The sequence below is a fragment of the Aptenodytes forsteri genome, unplaced genomic scaffold (genome assembly GCF_000699145.1).
Source record: "Aptenodytes forsteri isolate BGI_AS27 unplaced genomic scaffold, ASM69914v1 Scaffold760, whole genome shotgun sequence".
Classification (NCBI taxonomy): Eukaryota; Metazoa; Chordata; class Aves; order Sphenisciformes; family Spheniscidae; genus Aptenodytes; species Aptenodytes forsteri.
In genome coordinates, this window is record NW_008796108.1 from 124,350 (window position 1) to 144,663 (window position 20,314).

At 48.8% G+C, this 20,314-nt stretch overlaps 1 protein-coding gene across 1 annotated transcript in view; it reads right to left on the reverse strand.

Annotated features, from left to right (window-relative positions):
• Positions 1–20,314, reverse strand: part of GRIK4 (glutamate ionotropic receptor kainate type subunit 4) — a 143,045-nt gene that overhangs the window by 37,516 nt on the left and 85,215 nt on the right. Inside the window, exons 7-9 of the mRNA XM_009286740.2 lie at positions 12,397–12,558; positions 4,070–4,222; positions 2,719–2,823 (exon numbers count right to left, since the gene is read on the reverse strand). Coding sequence (XP_009285015.1) covers positions 2,719–2,823; positions 4,070–4,222; positions 12,397–12,558 — 420 coding nt within the window. The remainder of the gene's footprint in view (positions 1–2,718; positions 2,824–4,069; positions 4,223–12,396; positions 12,559–20,314) is intronic.

Here is a 20,314-nt window from a genome sequence, read left to right on the forward strand (position 1 = left end):
GAGAAGGACTGGGGGGTACTGGTGGATGAAAAGCTGGACATGAGCCAGCAATGTGCGCTCGCAGCCCAGAAGGCCAACCGTATCCTTGGGCTGCATAAAAGAAGTGTGACCAGCAGGTTGAGGGAGATGATCCTGTCCCTCTGCTCTGCTCTCATGAGACCCCACCTAGAGTAGTGCATTCAGCTCTGGGGCCCCCAGCATAAGAAAGGCATGGACCTGGAGGAGGGCCACAAAGATGATCAGAGGGCTGGAGCACCTCTCCTACCAAGACAGGCTGAAAGAATTGGGGCTGTTCAGCCTGGAGAAGAGAAGGCTCCGGGGAGACCTTATAGCAGCCTTCCAGTACCTGAAGGGGGCCTACAAGAAAGCTGGAGAGGGACTTTTTACAAGGGCCTGTAGTGATAGGACAAGGGGTAATGGCTTTAAACTGAAAGAGGGAAGATTTAGATTAAATAGAAGGAAGAAATTCTTCACTGTGAGGGTGGTGAGGCACTGGCACAGGTTGTCCGGAGAAGTTGTGGATGCACCCTCCCTGGAATTGTTGAAAGCCAGGTTGGACGGGGCTTTGAGCCACCTGGTCTAGTGGAAGGTGTCCCTGCCCATGGTAGGGGAGTTGGAAGTAGATGATCTTTAAGGTCCCTTCCAACCCAAACCATTCTACGATTCTATGATTTTTATTACAAGCCAGGCTGACGAGAAGGAAATAACCACCTATAGCACAGCAGAGTGGCCTTTGGCTTCCCTTTGCAGTGACCAAGAGGGGCAGGCAGGATCAGGCAGGACCCTGCCCAGATTTCACAGCTCTGTCTGGGGACACCCTTCCCAGCCGGGCACGTTTCTCGAAACTCTTGCAGCCTGTGAGAAGCCCTAACACCCCTCTGGGCATTGCTATCAGTCAGGCAAGACCCCTGAGAGGGGGCTGCCTGAGAAGGGGAGAGCAGACAGTGGAAAGGCTGCCGCAGGCATACAGAACAGTTTTATGAAGACTAACTCATCCCTGGTGGGTTTCTGACCAGGAGAGGGCTTGCAGCCACCACAGGCTCTCACAGCAGGCAGCTGCGCACACCGAGGGACTGCCCGGTCCTTCCAGCACCTTGTTACTGCGACTGGAAGTGATTTATCACCACCACGTTCCGATGGGAAATTTGAAAAGCTTAGTCCCAGCGCAGCTTTTCTGGGTACCTCTGAAACACGAAGCTGCTTATTTTCCGAGCTGTTGCATGCAACAGGTCAAAAAGGGCTTTCTCCTGTCAGACCGGGTTTGTGGAGAAGAGCTGAGACTTGTCTCAGGCAGATTAGGCTGCAGTCAGAGCTCTCTGCGGAGCTCTGGGAGAAGCACTGCTCCAAGAGGACCTGTGCATTTAATGTGAACTCCCTGCCACATTTAAACCCATCAAAAACATAGCTGTCATAGCGAGGTTTACAGCATTTCTTCCTTTGCTCCAGCTGAATGCATGCTCTTATTAATGCAGATGGGGGCTTGGATCTGTCACTTTTGCTCAGAGTATGATGGGTTTGGGAAATGATTAAAAAGGGCATTGGTGCTATGAGAGATCTTACTGTGGGGAAAATGCCATCCCAATCCCCCGCTCACTCAGCTAAAGGCAGCATCAAAGCTGAGCTGTCACTTGACAGGTAAGAACTGGCAGGCAACATCCTTGCCAAGGCTAAAATTCACTGCTGCCAGACCAGGAGAGATTTCCTAATGCCAAAATGCTCTGTCGGTGTGGGGTACGATACAATAGCTTTTGTTCTCTGCCAGCGTCAAGGAGAAGTGGCAATCTCCGAGGAAAGGGCAGGTGTGGAGCTGTCAGCAGGGAAATAAGACAGATGAAACCCCTTTTTCTGGGACTTCCATTTTTTTCCTGAAGGAGGTTTGGATTTACCAGTAAAACCCTAATTCCTTGGGCTTGTGTCATCTAATCTCAACAGTTTGATGCCTGTGGCCCCATGCAGTTATCCTTAACCTTAGCTGAAGCCAGAAAATACCCCTTGGACAGAAAGAGGGTTACAAGCAGAAAAAGGACCAGTGCTGTGAGGAATCTACAAGCACTGAGACAAAAAGCAAATGAGAGTCTGAGCTAAGCAAACCCATTACAGAGGAACACGCGCCATAAACTGAGAGGTAAATTATCTTGTACTTCCTCCTGCACACCACGCTGGGGAGAGACGGCGGGGAGCTCCTGACATGGGATTTCTCCCTTCGCTTTCCCTTCCAGAAGCAGTTGTTTGGAAAGGTTCATAGTACCCTTTTTGCCCATTTCATGGGAAATTCTCCCATTTTCCCTCATCCAAATAATTTTGAGTACATGTGTCTCCACCACAGGCTTAAGAACAAAAGTGTCTTGAGCATGAGCTTGTATCTAGCACACACTTTAATGCCCTGCATTATCTCCTGCACAGGAGGGGTTACTGTGACCGGACAGATATTGGCTCTAACATCACCACCTCAGGGGCCTGACACATTAAGACAAATCTAAATTATCTCGAGACACATTCTTGATGAAGTGAAACACGGTGTGTTTGCCAACCCAGGCCCAGCGAGAGCTACTGTGACATCCACGCTGCGCTTGTCGCTTGCTGAACAGCTCATCTTGCAAAGGGGGGGTGTCCGCAACCCCCTTCGGCCCCCGCAGCAGCAGCCTGAGCCGAGTCCTCACCAAGCTATGCACTGACCGTCCCCGGGCCCCATCCCCTGGGCAGCGCAGCCGCTCTTACCTGCCGGAAGCCATTGCGCGTGTGCTGCAGGATTTTCAGGGCGTAGTTGGATCGCTGGCCTTTGCTGTTGAATTCGATGTGGCCGGTGAGACCTTCCAATTCTACCTGTCCAAGAGAGAATGAGTTACAGCGCCCATCGAGGTGGCTCACCCCACCGCCTGCAGCAGAGCCGGGGGTGGCGGCCGCTCGTCCCGCACACCGGCCATCCGCCCTCCCAGCAGCAACAGCAATGCAATTCTCGTGTCTCAATCCTAATCGCTTTCGGAGTCTGGCTAGGGTAGCACTGAGAGATGTGGAGGGGAGCAGGAGAATCGGCAGTGCGAGGTGCAGGGCTCCCCAAATTTCTTTGCACCAGCTGCCTTGGAACAACCCCCTCCGCAGCCCCTTGCCGCCTCCCTCCATCCCAAGGCTAACACTGAGCTGCTCTGTGGCAGGCACAAGCTTTTCGCCATGTCACACCGAATCACTAGCTGGGGATTCCTCCACAAACCGTTACATGCTGTTTCACTGCATCGGGCTGGCATTTAACACAAGAGCATGTTGCAACGGAGCCAGGACAAGTGTCTAGCCTCACTGTGCAGATTAACCACTGCTCACTTGCTGCTGGGGCACCTCTGCAGGAACAAGGGCAAGCTACTGGGCCTCCTAGTAGCAGAGCCAAGGGAAGGTGAAGAGTTTTGTTGTTTCTGACTAAGGGTGAGATTTAAAGCAGGGTTCACATGCATGGACCAAAGTGGCACAAGGTTCAAGTTCAGCTGAGCCTTCCTTTGGGAGAAAAAAAACCTCATGACATTTCAGTTGCACCCCAAACAGACTCAGAAAACATGCTGCTTCTGCATGGTCAAGCTCAGCTCTGAGGAATCACATTGACAAATTCCAACTATTTCACAAGGCTGAAATTTCAGGACCTGCTCTTGTGCCAGAACTAGGCTTGATCAGTTCCAGCAACCACACTTTTGGGTTCAAGGGAGCCCAAACCCCTTCACAGGGAAACTCACCTCTTGCCACTGAGCTCTAAGCAATTGTATTGCACGACCTTATATCAACTCAAGTTCACTCAAAACAGAGCTCAAATCACTTAGAAACACTCATACTTTAAAAAAAAAAAAAAAAAGCAACATTGAATTCCAGTTTTTCTGCAGCAAAGCCTGAAAAATGGAGATTTTCATGTCATTCCAAGGCCCGTGACAAACCAGCCCTCAGATCTCCTCTCTTTTCATTCCCAGTGCTACCTTCAAACAGACCGACGCTGTGCTTGAGAACTGCACCAGCATGTACATACACGTCTTTTGCTTCCAGCAGGGACAAGCACTAGCTCCTAACACGCCAGCAAACTTCAGTCCCTTCTCACCATTCTCAGGTAGTTCATCAGGCTGGTGCCGTGCTGCCAGATCTGGGCAGACCCACAGGACAGGGGCTTCACACCAATCTCCTGGCTCCGGTTCAGCTCCTGCACGGCAGTCACCACAGCATACACGGCATCGAACAGCAGAGCGGAAGAGAGCTGTGGGGAAAAGGAAGAAAAAAATTGAGATGGGAAGACAAAAATCGAGCCTCCTGCTGCACCATCAGGACCTTGCAGCAAGCAGGACCATGCTCTATCCACAACCTCAGCTGGGATCAGAAAGGAGCAAAATCCTTGGCCGCCTCCGTGCAGACGGCAAGCCCTGCTTGCCTACCATTCCGCTCGAGCAATACCCTGCACCCCATCTGCACCCATCCAAGGACAGGGAGACAAAAGCAATGGTATCCCTGAACTGCTGTGCCATTGCTGTGCCAGCTGTGTAGGCATTGCTGGGGTGAGTGTAATCCCTTTGTCAGCCCTAGTCCCAGTCTGTTACGTTTCTCCTTCTCTTCTTGCTTGCTTCCTTACCCTTTATGTCTCTGCTTGCTTGTTCCTCAGGGTTTCTAACCCTTTCTAATCAAGCTGTGGGTTTTTGGTGCTTTGGTGACCCCTGATTAACCTGTTGGCCAGGGGGAACACTCCTGAGAGCATCAGGTTTGTAGGTGGCTGGGCAGAATAAAGATCCTGTGCCTGTACCCACAGAAGGAAAGATGATTGTGCTGCTTCAGCCTTCATTAGGCACCAGAGAGTCCTTCTTTTTGACCACTGCTATGAAAGGCAGATCCATGAGAAATGAGGTTTTGCTAGATCTGCTTCTCAGACAACTAAGTCTTGGCTTTCAGACCCCATAGAGACCATCCAGTCCCTTGCTACAGCCTCCAGTTTCCTGCTGGGCGTTACCTGCTCTGTAATGGCATTACGGAAGCAATGTCCACAATCACAGAGCTTGTCCCATCTCCTTCTCATCTTTGCTTTGTTTGCCTTTAATCAGATTTCTTTGTCCATCAAGCCTCACAAACTGTGTTTTTCACCCATGCACAACCATTTTGATGTTTTTGATCTAGTTAATAATCAGCCATTCGCTCTCTCGTGTTCACTGTTGTGACTAAGATTTGACTTTTAATTATTGTCACCTCCTGACTCTGCTGGAATTAAGCTGTTACAACTCATTACTATCAAGGCTACATTTTCCTCATAGCTACTTCTGAGAGCATCCTCTTACCATCCCAGCTCCCGGCAATGGGTTCAGTCTCTAGCCTGAGGCTCCTTTCCCCCACCTTACCCTGTTTGTGACTTACGGCACTTCAGCAGTATCCGCATCCCCTATTCCTCCCAAAGCCTGATTAGGTTTATTCACTTCTGCCAGTGGCCCTGCAGGGACAATCTCGCCCAATTCAATCATCCCAACGAACCTTTGGCTTCAACTGCGTTACTAATTGGTACTGAGTGAGCCAGACTTAACCCTGCTTGACCTTACTCAGATCAGTGGTAAGACCTCATTGACCACAATGGCCTGGGATTAGGCAGTTAACAAGCAGCACAAAACCTTAAAACGTATAAGCTAGCACGAGTTAAAAGGCACGATTCCAGCCTAATGCTAGCAAAACCCCGAACGCCAGTCTAATGGCACCAGTAACCCCTTGCTTTTCCAACCCTGGTACAGACTCACATTTGCTCTCTCACATTCCTCCTGCACGTACCAGTTTAATCTCTTAAAATAGCAAATAGCATCTGGGGACTCTCCATTGAGCACTGAGCAACTTAACTGGCATCTGTCAGTCTTGTATCTGACCCTCCTCCCATGCAACGGGCAGCACCTTTGGTCATATATGTTGAGAGCTTTCTGCTAATAATAAAGATTGACTGGCTCCAGAGCTATGAAGTTTTATTACAGCTATTTTGCAGGAGGTAAACTGTAACACCAGAGGAGCTGAGCGGCCTGAGGACACATAAGGAATTGGTGGCAGAGGGGGAACAGAAATTGGGTATCCTGTTTCCTATCCTGCCTCAGCTATGAGATACCACAGTTCCCTTTGCAACAGCAGCAAGCCTCTCTCCTGCACTTCTTCCTTTCTGTTCAGGGGTACGTCTGCTACCGTTTTTTGCTTAGTATTCACATCTGACCTAAACATTCCCCTCCTGGGAAGCATTTTCCAGAGCTTCTTAAAGGAGCTGATATATCCTTCTCTCTACCTTTCTTTTTTACCTTCAATACAAGTTCATTTCCTAATAGGACCTCTCCAGCCTGTCCTGTCCTCGGCCCCCGTTCCATGAAGCTCTTTAGCACATACTTAATTTTAACTGTGGACTGAATCCCATTCAGGTTACAGGATACCATACACAATTAGCAATTGCTTTTCTGAATCAGGAACCATATTAATACCAGTTGGCCAAACGAAAACGTTACGAGAGCAAACGCAACCCCTATGACCCCAAAGTTTCACCATCTCATACCAAATCAGAATATTGGCCTAGCATTTTTAATTGTCTCCTGTTGGGTTTTCATTTCCATTTTCCCTGAGCAGTTAATGATCTCTTATTAGCTGGTGAGCAAGAGACTTGTAGATCTTAGTGAAGCATTTGACATTATTGATTGGAATATTTTACTCCTTAGCCTCGAACAATTTGTTAGGATTTCTGGCAGCCCCCTTACGATTTCAAGCAATTTAGGGACTGAGGAGGGGGCTGTGATGCACAGGATCAAGTCCTCTTCATAGGGAATTGGAGTCCCTCCCATACTCTCAACATACCTCTTTCTTGTTTTAAAAAAAAAAAAATCACAACTTTCCTCAGAAGCACTGCATTTCCATTCCTGATCCTGCTTATCATCTCTGCAGCCATTCCCTGCCCCAGTAGGCTCAAAGCAGGCTCCTATGCTAGCCTCTCAATTTTGTGGGCCCTGGAGCATGGCACCTGGCCACACAGGAGCCTGGCAACACAGCAACATGCAAGTAAACAGACCCATGCCCCTCCTTTTAAACACCTACCTTGATTCCCCCTTCAATATCTCCTGAGCAGCCAGCAGGACTCAGACCAAGGGAGGTTCATGGCCTTCACTCTATTCCTTCCTCTGCTCCTCTGGTACCAAAATCCTCTAAGGCACTCCGCATAGAATCACAGAATCATAGAATCATTGAGGTTGGAAAAGACCTCTAAGATCATCGAGTCCAACCGTCAACCCAACACCACCACCCACTAAACCATGTCCCTAAGCGCCTCATCTACACGTCTTTTAAATACCTCCAAGGATGGGGACTCAACCACTTCCCTGGGCAGCCTGTTCCAATGTTTAACCTCAAAGCAGGCTCCTATGCTAGCCTCTCAATTTTGTGGGCCCTGGAGCATGGCACCTGGCCACACAGGAGCCTGGCAACACAGCAACATGCAAGTAAACAGACCCATGCCCCTCCTTTTAAACACCTACCTTGATTCCCCCTTCAATATCTCCTGAGCAGCCAGCAGGACTCAGACCAAGGGAGGTCCATGGCCTTCACTCTATTCCTTCCTCTGCTCCTCTGGTACCAAAATCCTCTAATGCACTCCGCATCTTTCCATGCTCGCTGGTGTGGGATCATCCTGCTCCACTGCCACCTGCAACCCCGCCAGCAGCGCTGCTGCTCTCCCGTTTGTCTCTCACCTCAACCCAATGCAGCATTTTCTCTGTTGCCCTACACCACCTACCTAATGGCCATCTCCCCCTGCCACTATTCACTCAGTAATGCTAATAAATCATCTTCAACACAGCAAGGTAATTTGGGATGCAGGCTCTGCGGAGGAAACCGTTCACAATTACATAGCATTGGAGTGCAGCAGCTCTTCTGGGTTCTTTGGTCTCTCTGGCTTTCATAGGTAGGCAAGGTTCTCTCAAGGTTAACTGGCGGGGGTTATAATACAAGCTCACTGCTTCCAGCTATCTCCTGCAGCCCAGAAAGTTCATGAGCACTGGGTCATTTTAGCACATCCACTCCGCTTCTGGCTGGGGTAGAGTTAATTTTCTTCCCAGTAGCTAGTATGGGGCTGTGTTTTGGATTTGTGCTGGAAACAGTGTTGATAACACAGGGATGTTTTCATTACTGCTGAGCAGTGCTGACACTGAGTCAAGGCCTTTTCTGCTCCTCACCCCACCCCACCAGCGAGCAGGCTGGGGGGGCACAAGAGGAGCCCTGCTTTCCTGGGGATGGCTGAACACCTGCCTGCCCATGGGAAGCAGCGAATTAATTCCTTGTTTTGCTTTGCTTGCGTGCGCGGCTTTTGCTTTAACTATTAAACTGTCTTTATCTCAACCCACGAGTTTTCTCACTTTTCCAATTCTCTCCCCCATCCCACCGGGGGGGAGTGAGCGAGCGGCTGGGTGGGGCTTAGTTGCCGGCTGGGGTTAAACAATGACACTCATGTTAAGTTAGTGGTGCAGTAAAAGTGAAGCTGCTTGACTTTGCACTGGAACAGGTGCAGAGCAGCCACGTGGTCTCTCATGCCTCGGGGCCATCACCTTCAGCAGAGGAGCGGAGAGAGCGCTGGAGGCAGCACCTTTTTAACTTCCTCCAGGCAGATTCAGCAAGGGGGATCTGTCACTGCTCTCATGTCGCCTATAAAATCTCTCACTACTTTTATGTTCTCATTTTAAACCACAGCTTTGTCACTCTGTCACAAAAAGCCAATTTGCCTGTTAACAAATTGATTCTCTTCCTTGCGTGCATCGTCTGATTTGTGCAGATCCCTGTTGTTTTTGTACTGTCTCTGCAATGTAAGAGCTCCATGACAGGCTGCACGTGAAAGACTTGGTAAGCTCAGTGGTGGTCCTCCACTCGCAGGTTCATGGGTCTCGAGGGACTTCCCTCTATCCCTAAAGCCTAATTCTTAACAATGAAAGTTGCTGATAGAAATTGCCACTTGATGGATGCCTCATCAGGACAAGGCTCCAGAAAAGGCAGCAGATGGTGGGCCGGGCAGATGGGCTCGCTGCTCCATTCCCCTCGGCACGCTGGTCAGCTGCACGAGGAGAGGCTGTACCCGAGAACTAAGGAGGTGTTGCAGGGTACAACTGTGACACAAAGCCCTGGCAACACCTCACCAACTAGAAAGGGTCAAGGAAACAGATCTCCAGCCCTTGCGCACATCAGCTGGCAGGCCCATTCCCACCAGTGTCTTTAAGACAACTAACGCTATCTGATGCCCTGCGCCTCGGGAGCAGGGATGGTGCCCGAGCTCTACCTTGGTACACTACAGCTCCTTGCTGGATGCAGCACACCTTCCTCCCAACACCAGACCTACCCCTCTAGAAACTAACAGCAGGCTAAGCATGGCTGAGTGGAAGATCCCACTTTATTTTTTATTTATGGAAATCTCCCACGTAAAGGCCATGTTTAAAGGTAAACTGATCTCCAGGGAAATAGGAATAGGTTAGGCTAGTCTGGGTTTTGCGATGTGGGTTTTTTTTTTTCTTTTCTACTTAAAATATTATCATCTGTATCGTTGCCCCCAAACATAACACAGAGAATTAAAAACAACCATTAAACTGTGAAATAGACTTTACAATCTGGATTTTTTTCTTTAAAATATTATCATCTGTATCGTTGCCCCCAAACATAACACAGAGAATTAAAAACCATTAAAATCCTGTGAAATAGACTTTACAATCTGGATTTTATTCAATGACATAAACACTTAATTACAAACATCTGTTTTAGCCTAAATTCTAATTACCTAATCTAGCCATCTGTAATTTGAATGATTTTCTCTGATTTCCTTTCTTTGCAATGTATCATCTGTATCGTTGCCCCCAAACATAACACAGAGAATTAAAAACCATTAAAATCCTGTGAAATAGACTTTACAATCTGGATTTTATTCAATGACATAAACACTTAATTACAAACATCTGTTTTAGCCTAAATTCTAATTACCTAATCTAGCCATCTGTAATTTGAATGATTTTCTCTGATTTCCTTTCTTTGCAATGTGATTAATGAGAATGGCATTAGAGCAAGCAGCTCCCTCCTCCTTCCTCAGACGCTTTCTCAGCGGTAGCAAGAAAGCCCTGGGATTTTGCAGCTCACAGGAAACCTCCCTCCTGTCACTTCCAGCTGTTGAGCTTCCTTTTCTCTTTTTAGCATGAGCTATCCCACGAGGTATCTGCTTCCCAGGACTAAAAAGGGTAGTTCTTACACAGAGAAATGCTCTCTGGGAGATGAGACCTGCCGGATTTCCAACGGCAGAGACAATGCATGGCAAAATGGTACTGGATTTCCCTTGCAGACACGGAAGAGGAAACACATGCCCTGCCTGGGAATATTTCACTTCACCTCTGCTCTGTGTCTTCACCACCCGGGGCGAGGCACTTTTCTCATCACCTGGGACATGGCATATTGGTGATGGGAGCCTTGCTACGAACAGAGAGTGAACGTTCGCATCATCAGAAAGAAATTATCTGTTGGTTAAGACTCTACACTAGGGTTCGGGAGAACTGAACCCTTTTTCCAACCGTGCTGTAGACTCCCTGACACTGATATAACGGGAAAAGTCACTTCCCTTCCATGCCTCGATTTCCCATTTGTACACCAAGAGCCCATTTCCCATTTGTCCCTCCTGAGCAGCTGACCACCACCTAGCACAAGGGGAGCTGCCCAGCACAGCCAAGAGCAGCCGCACAGCAGGTGCTTGGGAAGTCACTGCAGCCCCTGGGAAGGTCCCCTAATGACAGCAGGGCTGGAGCGGTTTAGATCAGGGTGGTGCAGCGTGAGGTTTAGATCAGGGTGGTGCAGCGTGGCCGAGCACCCTCCCTCTAGACATGTCCTCGGGAGGAAGCCTGTTGTATGGCTGATTGTGCTTTATGAATGAGTGAAAGGAGCATCCAGCTGACTTAATATTACACTGATGGGTGATGTAGGCTCGGGCTCACAAACCAAACAGCTCCATTCAGCCCTGAACTCCTTCACTCTTTCAAAAAAAAGTGCTGCAATGGGGCATACTCTTGCATCCTTTCACCCTGCTGAACAACCCTTGCTGGTTGTTCAAGACAACACAGGGTAAGAAGTGCAATGAGATCACTTATTTCCCCATCAGATCTGCAACGCTCCTGTTCCTACCGTCTTCTGTTTGTACTATTAGAAGGAAATTTATTTTTAATGCCTCCAAACAGTCCCTGTAACTATCATCCAAATAGGAAGCTTCCTGGTAGCAATCTATAGAGATTCAGCAGTGCAGGCAGCAAGCTCACTGCAGCTGCCTCCACCCAGGAGGGCTGGGAGGAGGGAGAGCAGGATGGTCCCAGGCACGTACTAACCATGGCCTGAGCTCCATGTCAAGCCAATAGGATGTGGGCACAAAGGGCAGAAAGCTTCTTATTTTGCCTGCTTAAGATCACTTCATAGTGATAATAAGGAGGTTTTCAGCAGTACACAGCTGCCTCAACTTGTCAAGGGGACTCTGAGTTCATTAGAAATTATGCAGAGTTCCGCCGATGGCATTTTGTCTCTCCCCTCCCCCAGCTCCAGCCGCGGCCCCCTGCATCCCCGATTTGGCAAATCTGCTTTGCAAACCTTCCCAGTTATGAAGAGTCCCTAGGGAAGATTTCGGTGCTGATCTGCACGCTCATCAGGGAGATGTTAGAGCACGCAGCATAACACAGCCCCTTGGCATCTGCCTAAGCCAGCCTGTTCTATGCTATTTGCATCCAGACTCCCTCTTCCTCAAGCCATTTTCCTAGAGGTAAATACACAGGGACAAATTTCACAAGGGAGTCACTGAATCAAGGCCGCATCATCCCCTGCACTCACATACTAAATATAATTCAAATTAAGATTAGGCTTGAATTTAAAGCTGTACAGCCATTCAAGTACAGACAAACCCTCTAAAGCTCTATACCGACATGGTTCCCCAAGGTCCCTTTGGGCGACCACAGGCTTTCAGGATCACCTTAGTGTTCTCCAGATCAGGAGGCTCCCCTGTAAGTCACAGCTTGACACCCCAAGTCCTCTCCTATCTACTTAACTCAGCTAAGGTGCTCTGTCTGGGTCATTCTTCCCATTCCTGGACTGCCATCTCCCCAAGACGGACAATTGTGAAAGCCAATCCAAGGTACAGCAGTACGACAGCAGCCTGGTGATATGCCCGAGCTCTTTAGCACAGTGATTACTTGGGTTAAATAATTAGTCAATACCATGCACCCATACATTTGAGACCAGAGTTTCTACCTCTGCATGGCCTTTACTCACACTGCATTGCCAGTGTCTGCTCAGAACCAGCCTGCAGCTCTTTTCACGAGGTTTTCCTGATGGATTATAGCAGCTTCTGACTCAGGGAGGCTGTGGACGATGGGAATGAATTTTACTTACTGCTGGCCCAGTAAAAGGAGCGTGATCGCAGTTCTCCTGCCAGGACTGGTTGAGGCTCTGGACAAACTCTTGGAAGAAAGCATGAGACTGGTTGAAAATGGAAAATCCCAGGATGTTGACTCGGTCGTCCAGCAGGCTGTCCAGGCGCTGGAGGGAAAACTCCTAAAGCAGCCCAAAACAGAAAACAGGATTAGGGAAGAAAACAGGCACCAAAATCTTCAGAACCACTCAATACCATTGAAGAGAAGACGGGACCACACAGCTACAAGGACCTGCACGTGGAACCTACCGTCTCCAAGTTGGGGCTGAAATCCACCCACGGAACGGAAGGAAAAGCCTGGGTGCTAACCACAACTGGACTCAGCGGGCTGCCTGTCTCAGGCTTTTAATGAAGATGTCAGCCAAGTCCAGTACTTTATTGGCCAAGTTTCACAAAAAGACCAAAAACCCTCCAAAGCGGGTTCTGGGAACTTTTCATTTCTGAGCCGTGGTTCCTGCCAACCATGCCTGAGTGTGGTGTTATTCTTTGCGGCTTATAAACCAACTCTTCTGACAGAAGGTTCCCTGTAACACAGAGGTTACAGCGGAGGCAGGGAGGTGGGTCAGATTTTTCGGATGAAGCCAGTAACCTGCTACAACTGGCCAGAGAAGTCAGCTCTGTTGTGGGAGGTCCAGAGCACAGAGGTCCTTAGCAGATTTATACTTCCCAAGCAACACTTTCTCCAAGGCACTCCCAGAAAAAGATCCCTGCTGTGTTCCCCATGAAAACACTGCTGTGCCCGGGTATCGCTACAGCTGAGAGCCCCAGACAGTGCGAGCCCATGGGCAATGGTTGTCCACCCAAACCCAGGGCAGGAGGGATCCCCAGGCTGCTAAGACCACCAGACTGTGGAGACCCATGTCTGGAGAGAATTTAATGTCCTTTCTTTACTATTTTTCATTTCCTCTGAGAGCGCCCTGAACTGGACCCCAGCCTAGGCGGCAAACATCATCTGCTGAGTGAAGCTGTTCTGCCACCACCACATCCAATTCAGCGACACAAAGTTTAAACTGTTAAATTAAATCAGTTCCTCCCCACAGGGCAATCCTGCCCTGCTCCTTTCGTGCCATCAGGTACCAGGAGGGGATGCCAATCACGGGACATCCTAATGCCCCTGTGGAGGGTGGGAAGGCGCTTTGACTGTGGGCTTTGGTGCGGGGCCCATCCTCTTGCATTTCTGAAGAGCAAAGTGGTAAGATGTATAAAAATGACTGTATTAAAAAAAAAAAAAAGGCAAAAAGGGAGAGCTCTATTTTGCTGCTCACATCAATGGAAGCAGTTACACTACAAAGCCAGTTTCCTGGAGAAGAGTCCAGCCCTCCTTGTCCTATTAGCAGGAAATAATGGTGCCTTTCTCACTAATTTCTCTTTTGCTAATTGCTACAATGGAGTGAGAAGGTGGGAGTAATAGTTTCAGAAACTGCTGGATACCCATTCTCTTCCATCACTAATACGAATGTCTTTTGGCTCTGTGGACTATGAGATCTCAGCGAGTCAAGTCATTTTTTATCTTTCCTGCGTATGCGTGCACATAGGAACAATGTCTGTAAATCTCCAAAACACGGAGTTACAAGACCATTCCAGCACAGCAAACTCCCACGAGAATGTGATCAGACACAGGATTAAGTGCATTTTGGACACAACCGCATTAACGTTAGGTAACATGAAATTGCCTGTGAACTATTGATTCATTTGAATGATATTATCCTCCTGCCTTCCTGACAGGTTATCCATTTACCCACAGCATCCTGTCAACCCGCGCAACGAGGGCAGATGGCTAATGAGGACCTGGGCCCGAGGAGATCCTGAATGCAAGCAGAGCAGCAGAAGATATGTTGAGCCCCTGCAAAACACTACCTCCCGCCAGCCAGAGCCGGGAGGCAAATTGCACGGGGCACAACGCGAGCAGCTGCCCCGCTGCCCTCTTGGCTTCGTTATAGCAGAAGGAAAATGAGATGTTATGTACCAAAACGGCCACAGAGTCCAAGGCTTCAGTCTCAGGCCAGACTGCCCCAATCTCAAGGCAGCTGAAATTAGCGCCTTTATTTATTACTCCTCTTCTCCCCTGAAAACACTTCTAAGCTTTTGAGGTTGCTCAGGCCCTGGCAGGTTTGTTAAGCTCTACTCCTTAAATTAGCAATTCCTGGGTGAGGGAATGAGCCCCGCTGGTCTCAATTCACATGGGGGAAACTGAGGCAGGGGTGTGATTTGCCCCGGTCACGCAGCAGTTGCAAGGCTGAACCCATGAGTATAGTCTGCTTGGGCTGGCTGAGTGTCGGGGTCAGTCCCAGCCCCTGGCTCAGCTCCCTGCGCAGCTTTTGGGAGAGTGTCGGGGTCAGTCCCAGTCCCTGGCTCAGCTCCCTGCTCAGCTTTTGGGATGGACCCCCACCCGCATCAGCCCAATTTCCCTGGGGAAGTTCCTGCATCCCGCCAAGGATGAAGGCAGCTGCCGGGGCTCACTGCCTGACAAAGCGATCGCAGGCAGACCCGGGCACACTCCCCGCGGGGTCAACAATTTGCTCTGGTTCAAATGTTAACAGCAGCTTTTACCTAGCTCCCATTAGTGGTGGCTGGTCATTGCAAGCTTCGGTCTTTTTCTACAGCCAACGCTCTCCATATCCGTCTTTTTCTAGGCAAGCCTCCAGCTGCAGAAAACCCCATTTCTGTTGCTGTCACGCTCATAAGCGCCCACCTCTGTAACACACGGGGATGGCGTGGCCTGTACGCAACCCTTTCCCTGCACTACTCCCTGTCCCTTCCCTCTGCTCCAGCTCCAACCTTCTGCCTTTAAATGTTTTTCCATCAGACGTGCACAAAGGCATTCTGCGGGCCCAGGTCAGAAACAAGTAAATGAGCCATGAGCTGCCTATGCAATGAGATGGAGATAAACCGTCCCTGGGGGACACACTTCATTTGCAATGGGATATGAGAGATTTGGTAAGGTCAGGCTTGCTACGGAGGGCAAAGGGGTGAGAGCATCCGGATACTTCAGTAGCTGCCGCTCGGCTTCTGTCCCTATTTGTTTTTTTCCTTTCCTACACGGTCATTCACCACGCTTGACATTTCCAAACCCACGTTTTGCAAACACAAACTCATTTGTCATTCGAGGCCTGCACCACTCAGCTGATTTCAAGAGCTTGATGCCCCATCCGTCAGCCCTGGTCCCACCTCCCGCCCTGCCCTCCCGATAGCAAGCGACGGCTGAGCCTCTGACACTGCCTGGCAAGAGGCGAGCGCAGTCAGGAAAAGGGGTGGAAAACCCTGCTTTTGGAGATGATCTCAGATGGCACCTCTCACCATGTGTTTGCACGCAAGTGTTAACGCATTTACCTTTTCAAAGATCAGATTGAGGTAAAGAAATACTGTTCAGATTTGAGAAGCGAGACTCCGACACGCGAATGGCTCTGTAGCGGGTGCACAGGGATTCGGTGTCAGATCCAAGGATTTCTCACTGAGACATACTGAAGCTGACTTTTGCCTAAGCTAGGAAAAATTTTAAACAGTCCAAGCACAACGATGGTATACATACCTGACCTTGCCTTGACTGCTAGACAAAGCTGGTAGGGCTAGTGCTTACACAGAATAGTTTCATAGCCACCTCTCCTCTCCTCGTGTAGTTTCTCTTCCTTATCTGCAGTGCAGGATTTCTCACTGAGACATACTGAAGCTGACTTTTGCCTAAGCTAGGAAAAATTTTAAACAGTCCAAGCACAACGATGGTATACATACCTGACCTTGCCTTGACTGCTAGACAAAGCTGGTAGGGCTAGTGCTTACACAGAATAGTTTCATAGCCACCTCTCCTCTCCTCGTGTAGTTTCTCTTCCTTATCTGCAGTGCTTGCTGGTACTGTGTACCACCTCTCCTCTCCTCTCCTTGTGTAGTTTCTCTTCCTTATCTGCAGTGCTTGCTGGTACTTTTGCAGGCTAGAAGATATCTTTCTAACGCACTAAGAGCAAGGAGCCATTAGGAAAATAACTCACACCTGTCAGCATTCTGTTTAATGGGGGACTCCGAGCCCTGGTGTGCCTTGTCCTAGCCTCCTCCGCCTGCACAAATACAGTTTTGTAACCACATACTTTCAGGCAAGAGCAGAGTACCTGGTGAACACAAGAGGGTGCGAATCAAAGAGATGGATGCAAACAGCATCTCCCTCATTACCTCCTATTCCACTGCCAATGATTTTTTACCCCCCCTACACTGGAACAATTGCAATAGTTGACCAACACTTTGCCCTCTGTCTCAACCCAGCTCCTTTGTGCCAACCAGTGCAACCTGAGGCACAGAGAAGACCATCAAAAATCATGCCAAGCCTAATTTCAGGTACACCAATCCTGGCTGCCTGAATTGTTCCCCCTCTTTCAGTCTGTTTTTTAAAGCACCCACCAAAAGTCAATATTCTGTTTCATGAGATCTCAGAAAAAGTAGGCCCTGAGGGTCTGCAGACAAAATTAATGAACTTTTACAAAGAAAAATCCCCAGGCTTTTCTCAAATCACAGCAAATTCTGCAGCAGCACCAGGCAATTACAGTGCAGATTTTCTGACTTCTACTACAGGGCTGCAACCACTAAATATGTACTGTTAAATAACAACACTTAGCAATTCTATGGCACTCCATATTTTCAAAGTGCTAGGCACACATTAGCTAATTGAATACAAAGGGGTTCCCTGGGAGACAGCACTGGAGGAGTTATTATAGGATGAAGTCACTCTTGGGTTTCTGTGCTTCATGCGACACTCGACCTGCATTCTCACGTTACAGCAGCAGACAAAACCTATGGAGTGACCCAAACATTTAGATCATGGGAGAACCTAGCTAATAAAAGCCATGCAACCAAGCTCTGTAAGTCATGATTTTAAAGCCATGAGCTTGGATTTTCTGGCGTCGCTAGCTGTGAGTTATGATCGGAAGATTTACAGGCTATAGTCTCCATTCCATTAGGAACATAAACCCATAAGGTACAAGCGTATTACTCAGTGCAAGTCTCTTGACTTGCACATTCGGATCACGTGTCAGCTGATCCTGACCAGGACTCGGCACCTGCAAGACCTCTCCCACTTCAGCCCGCGCCAGCGATGCGGCTCCCGCAACGTGCCGGTGGGCTTCTGATGGAAATCCCCCTCCTGCCCTGCCCGTTTCACTCTGGCTCCGTAACACAACAGCAGCAACACGCTGCTCCTCACACTGTCACAGTACAGTGCCATGGTAATGTACAAAATCACTGCTGCCTTGCGCCGTGGGGACTCCTGCCAGGAAATTATTATGCCCAGCAAACAGAAGAGGAAACTGAGGCACAGAGCAGAAGACAGCAAGCAATTAAAAACCCGACAGCACAATTCAGCCTAAAAGAGATGTGGATTAACAGCATGCCTTACAATGCAAAGCATCAAAGCCAGCATTCCTATTTAAGCGTATAATTAATGAAGTATCCTCCCAAATCTGCACCTAAGCGATCCACTCCCAGACTAAAGTAGACCCCACAAATGATGGTCAGGTCTTCCCTCACTACTGGCCCCGCTGCCACCGATCACACCCTCTCTCCCAAGCCTGGGAAGAGGCTGCAGACTTCTGCGTGGAAAGGGCCAGTCAAGCAGGGGATTAATTAGTGTCATAACAGGCTGCCTAATAAGCAAATGTTTTTTAAAGTGTGGAGCTGCGAACCCTCAAGACTCCCCAGCACTGCCACGCTGTGGTCTCCCTTCAGCGAGTGGCTCCTGGTAATTGCTCACCCCGCAGCGGCGAGATGGCCAGTTTGCTATTCAGCGCTCTACATCAGCTATTGAGCTCCTTCCAGCTTTATCGATTTAGCTAGTGATATTGTTCTGCATCCCATTTGTGTGCACAAAACCTCACTTCCTGACTCGATTCTTATCACATTTTTAATAACCTAGATCACCCGGGAAGCAGGGAGATGGCGACCACTACCTGCACACTAGAGACAAGTACAAAGATGGGCTCGTTTCATTTTTAGTGACTCTAAGACCTTCCCACACCCTGCTCGACCTCACCCCATCCCAAGCCCCTGGAAGGAACAGGATTTGCTCAATTCAACCTACACTGACAGTAAGACCGTCCCCCTCCCTCCCTCCTCTCTCTTGCTCACACACACACGTGGTTATCTTCTCTTAATTACTGCAAGGACTTTATTGGATTTTTGGATCTGCTGATTAGCAGGCTCCGAAACACCCTCTGATGCTGTCATTGTCCAGTGCTAATCAGGAGAAACTCCTGGTGCTGTAAGCTCAGCAGGCTGCACTGACCTCATTCCCCTCGGTCCCAGCCAAGGATCCGGCCCTCTGACGGCAGCGAAGGCTGATTTACACAGGCTCGCCGTGGGTCCAGAACACACTGTACTGTTCCTTCTCTATTTTTATGTGGGATGGGAAGGAGAATACTGGGCCAAGGCTTCCATTTCCCTATTAAGCCCTCACTCTGGCAAAAGTTCCATTTCAAGAGTATTTGGTACTTAGAAAAGCTGTCACCCTCCAAACGCAGACTTTCAATTCCCATACTGAGATTGCCTGGCAGCTTTTATGCAAGAGCCAAACGTTCAGCTAGTGCAAAGTCAGCACAGCTCTAGTGACTTCACTGCTGACATCACTGGATGCCAATGTGCATCATTATTCACCATTTTAGGGTTAACCAGAGGAGATAAAGTATCTCAGCTCTTGGTCCTTTGGGCAAACAAAACTCTCTCCAGGGAGTCTCTCCCCAGGCCATGGGTGGCAGGACTAGTACGCTTAGTCCAAAGGGGCAGAAGGTACCATCCTGGTCCTATTTACACTGAACAGATCTGGTGCAACTGCTCTGCAGTTACTCTGGGTTTTCACAGTTCAGGCACGAACAACATGTTGAGTCCAGAGCAAGACTCGCTGACAGGGGAGCAGAAGGACTACCCTTCCCCCAGGAACACCCAAACAAATGGCTAAAACATAGATTCCCCACAAGAAGCTTGAAAAGACTTTAGGCTCCTGTGTCACTGAGGTCCCCTACAGTGCTCTTGTACTGATGGAGATTGTTAACAGCAGCAAGAGTACAAGAAGGAAGAAAAACATGCAAATCAACAAAGGACACAAAACACAGATTAAAGTGAATGACTTTCCCAGGGGACTGGTGGTACCTCCCATCCTCCTCCGTAACAGAGGCATGCCAGGGACCACCACCCGAGCATCACTACCAGCCTTGTGCGTGGCTGCGTGCTCATTATATGACTGGGACATTTGGCCCCTGCAATGGTCAGTTCTTCACAATCTGGCACCAGTGACCAATTTCTCCCCTGAGATCGTTGGACCTTCTCTGTTAGATGTAGCGGTGGAGAAAATACCTCCCTTTGCCTCTCTGGATCCTGTTGCCCTCAGGGCTGAGCTGCTGAGTCTGTTAATCATTCCTAAGCCCCTCTAAGAACACATTTATTTATTTACTCAAGCGGACAATATTATGTTAAGTGCTTTATGGTTTTCTTGAAAGGCTCAGTTTATTTATAAACTATTGACAGAGTCAATAAGTTTATAATGGGCCACATGTAAAAATCAATTTCTCTGGAAGAAGTCATCACAGCAACAAATCGTGGCCTTTTGAGTAGGTAAGTGGATATGGGAGATCTACCCAAGGCACTGTTATTCGGCCATTCGTGTAGTTAAAGATGAACTGTGATCTCAGTGAACTCGGGGACAATTTAGGGGAACTGTCCACATATAATCTGCTTGCTCTTACAAAGTTGACACATCACAAAGCATCAGTGTGCCATATGCTAGTAAGGATGGGTCTTTTATCTCCTCATGCAAGGAGAGCTATTAAATTTTGGAGGCTATTCTTCAAACGAGAGAACTTTAGGAAAATACATTGCCCACATCCTTAGTGAAAGCAATTTACTTCA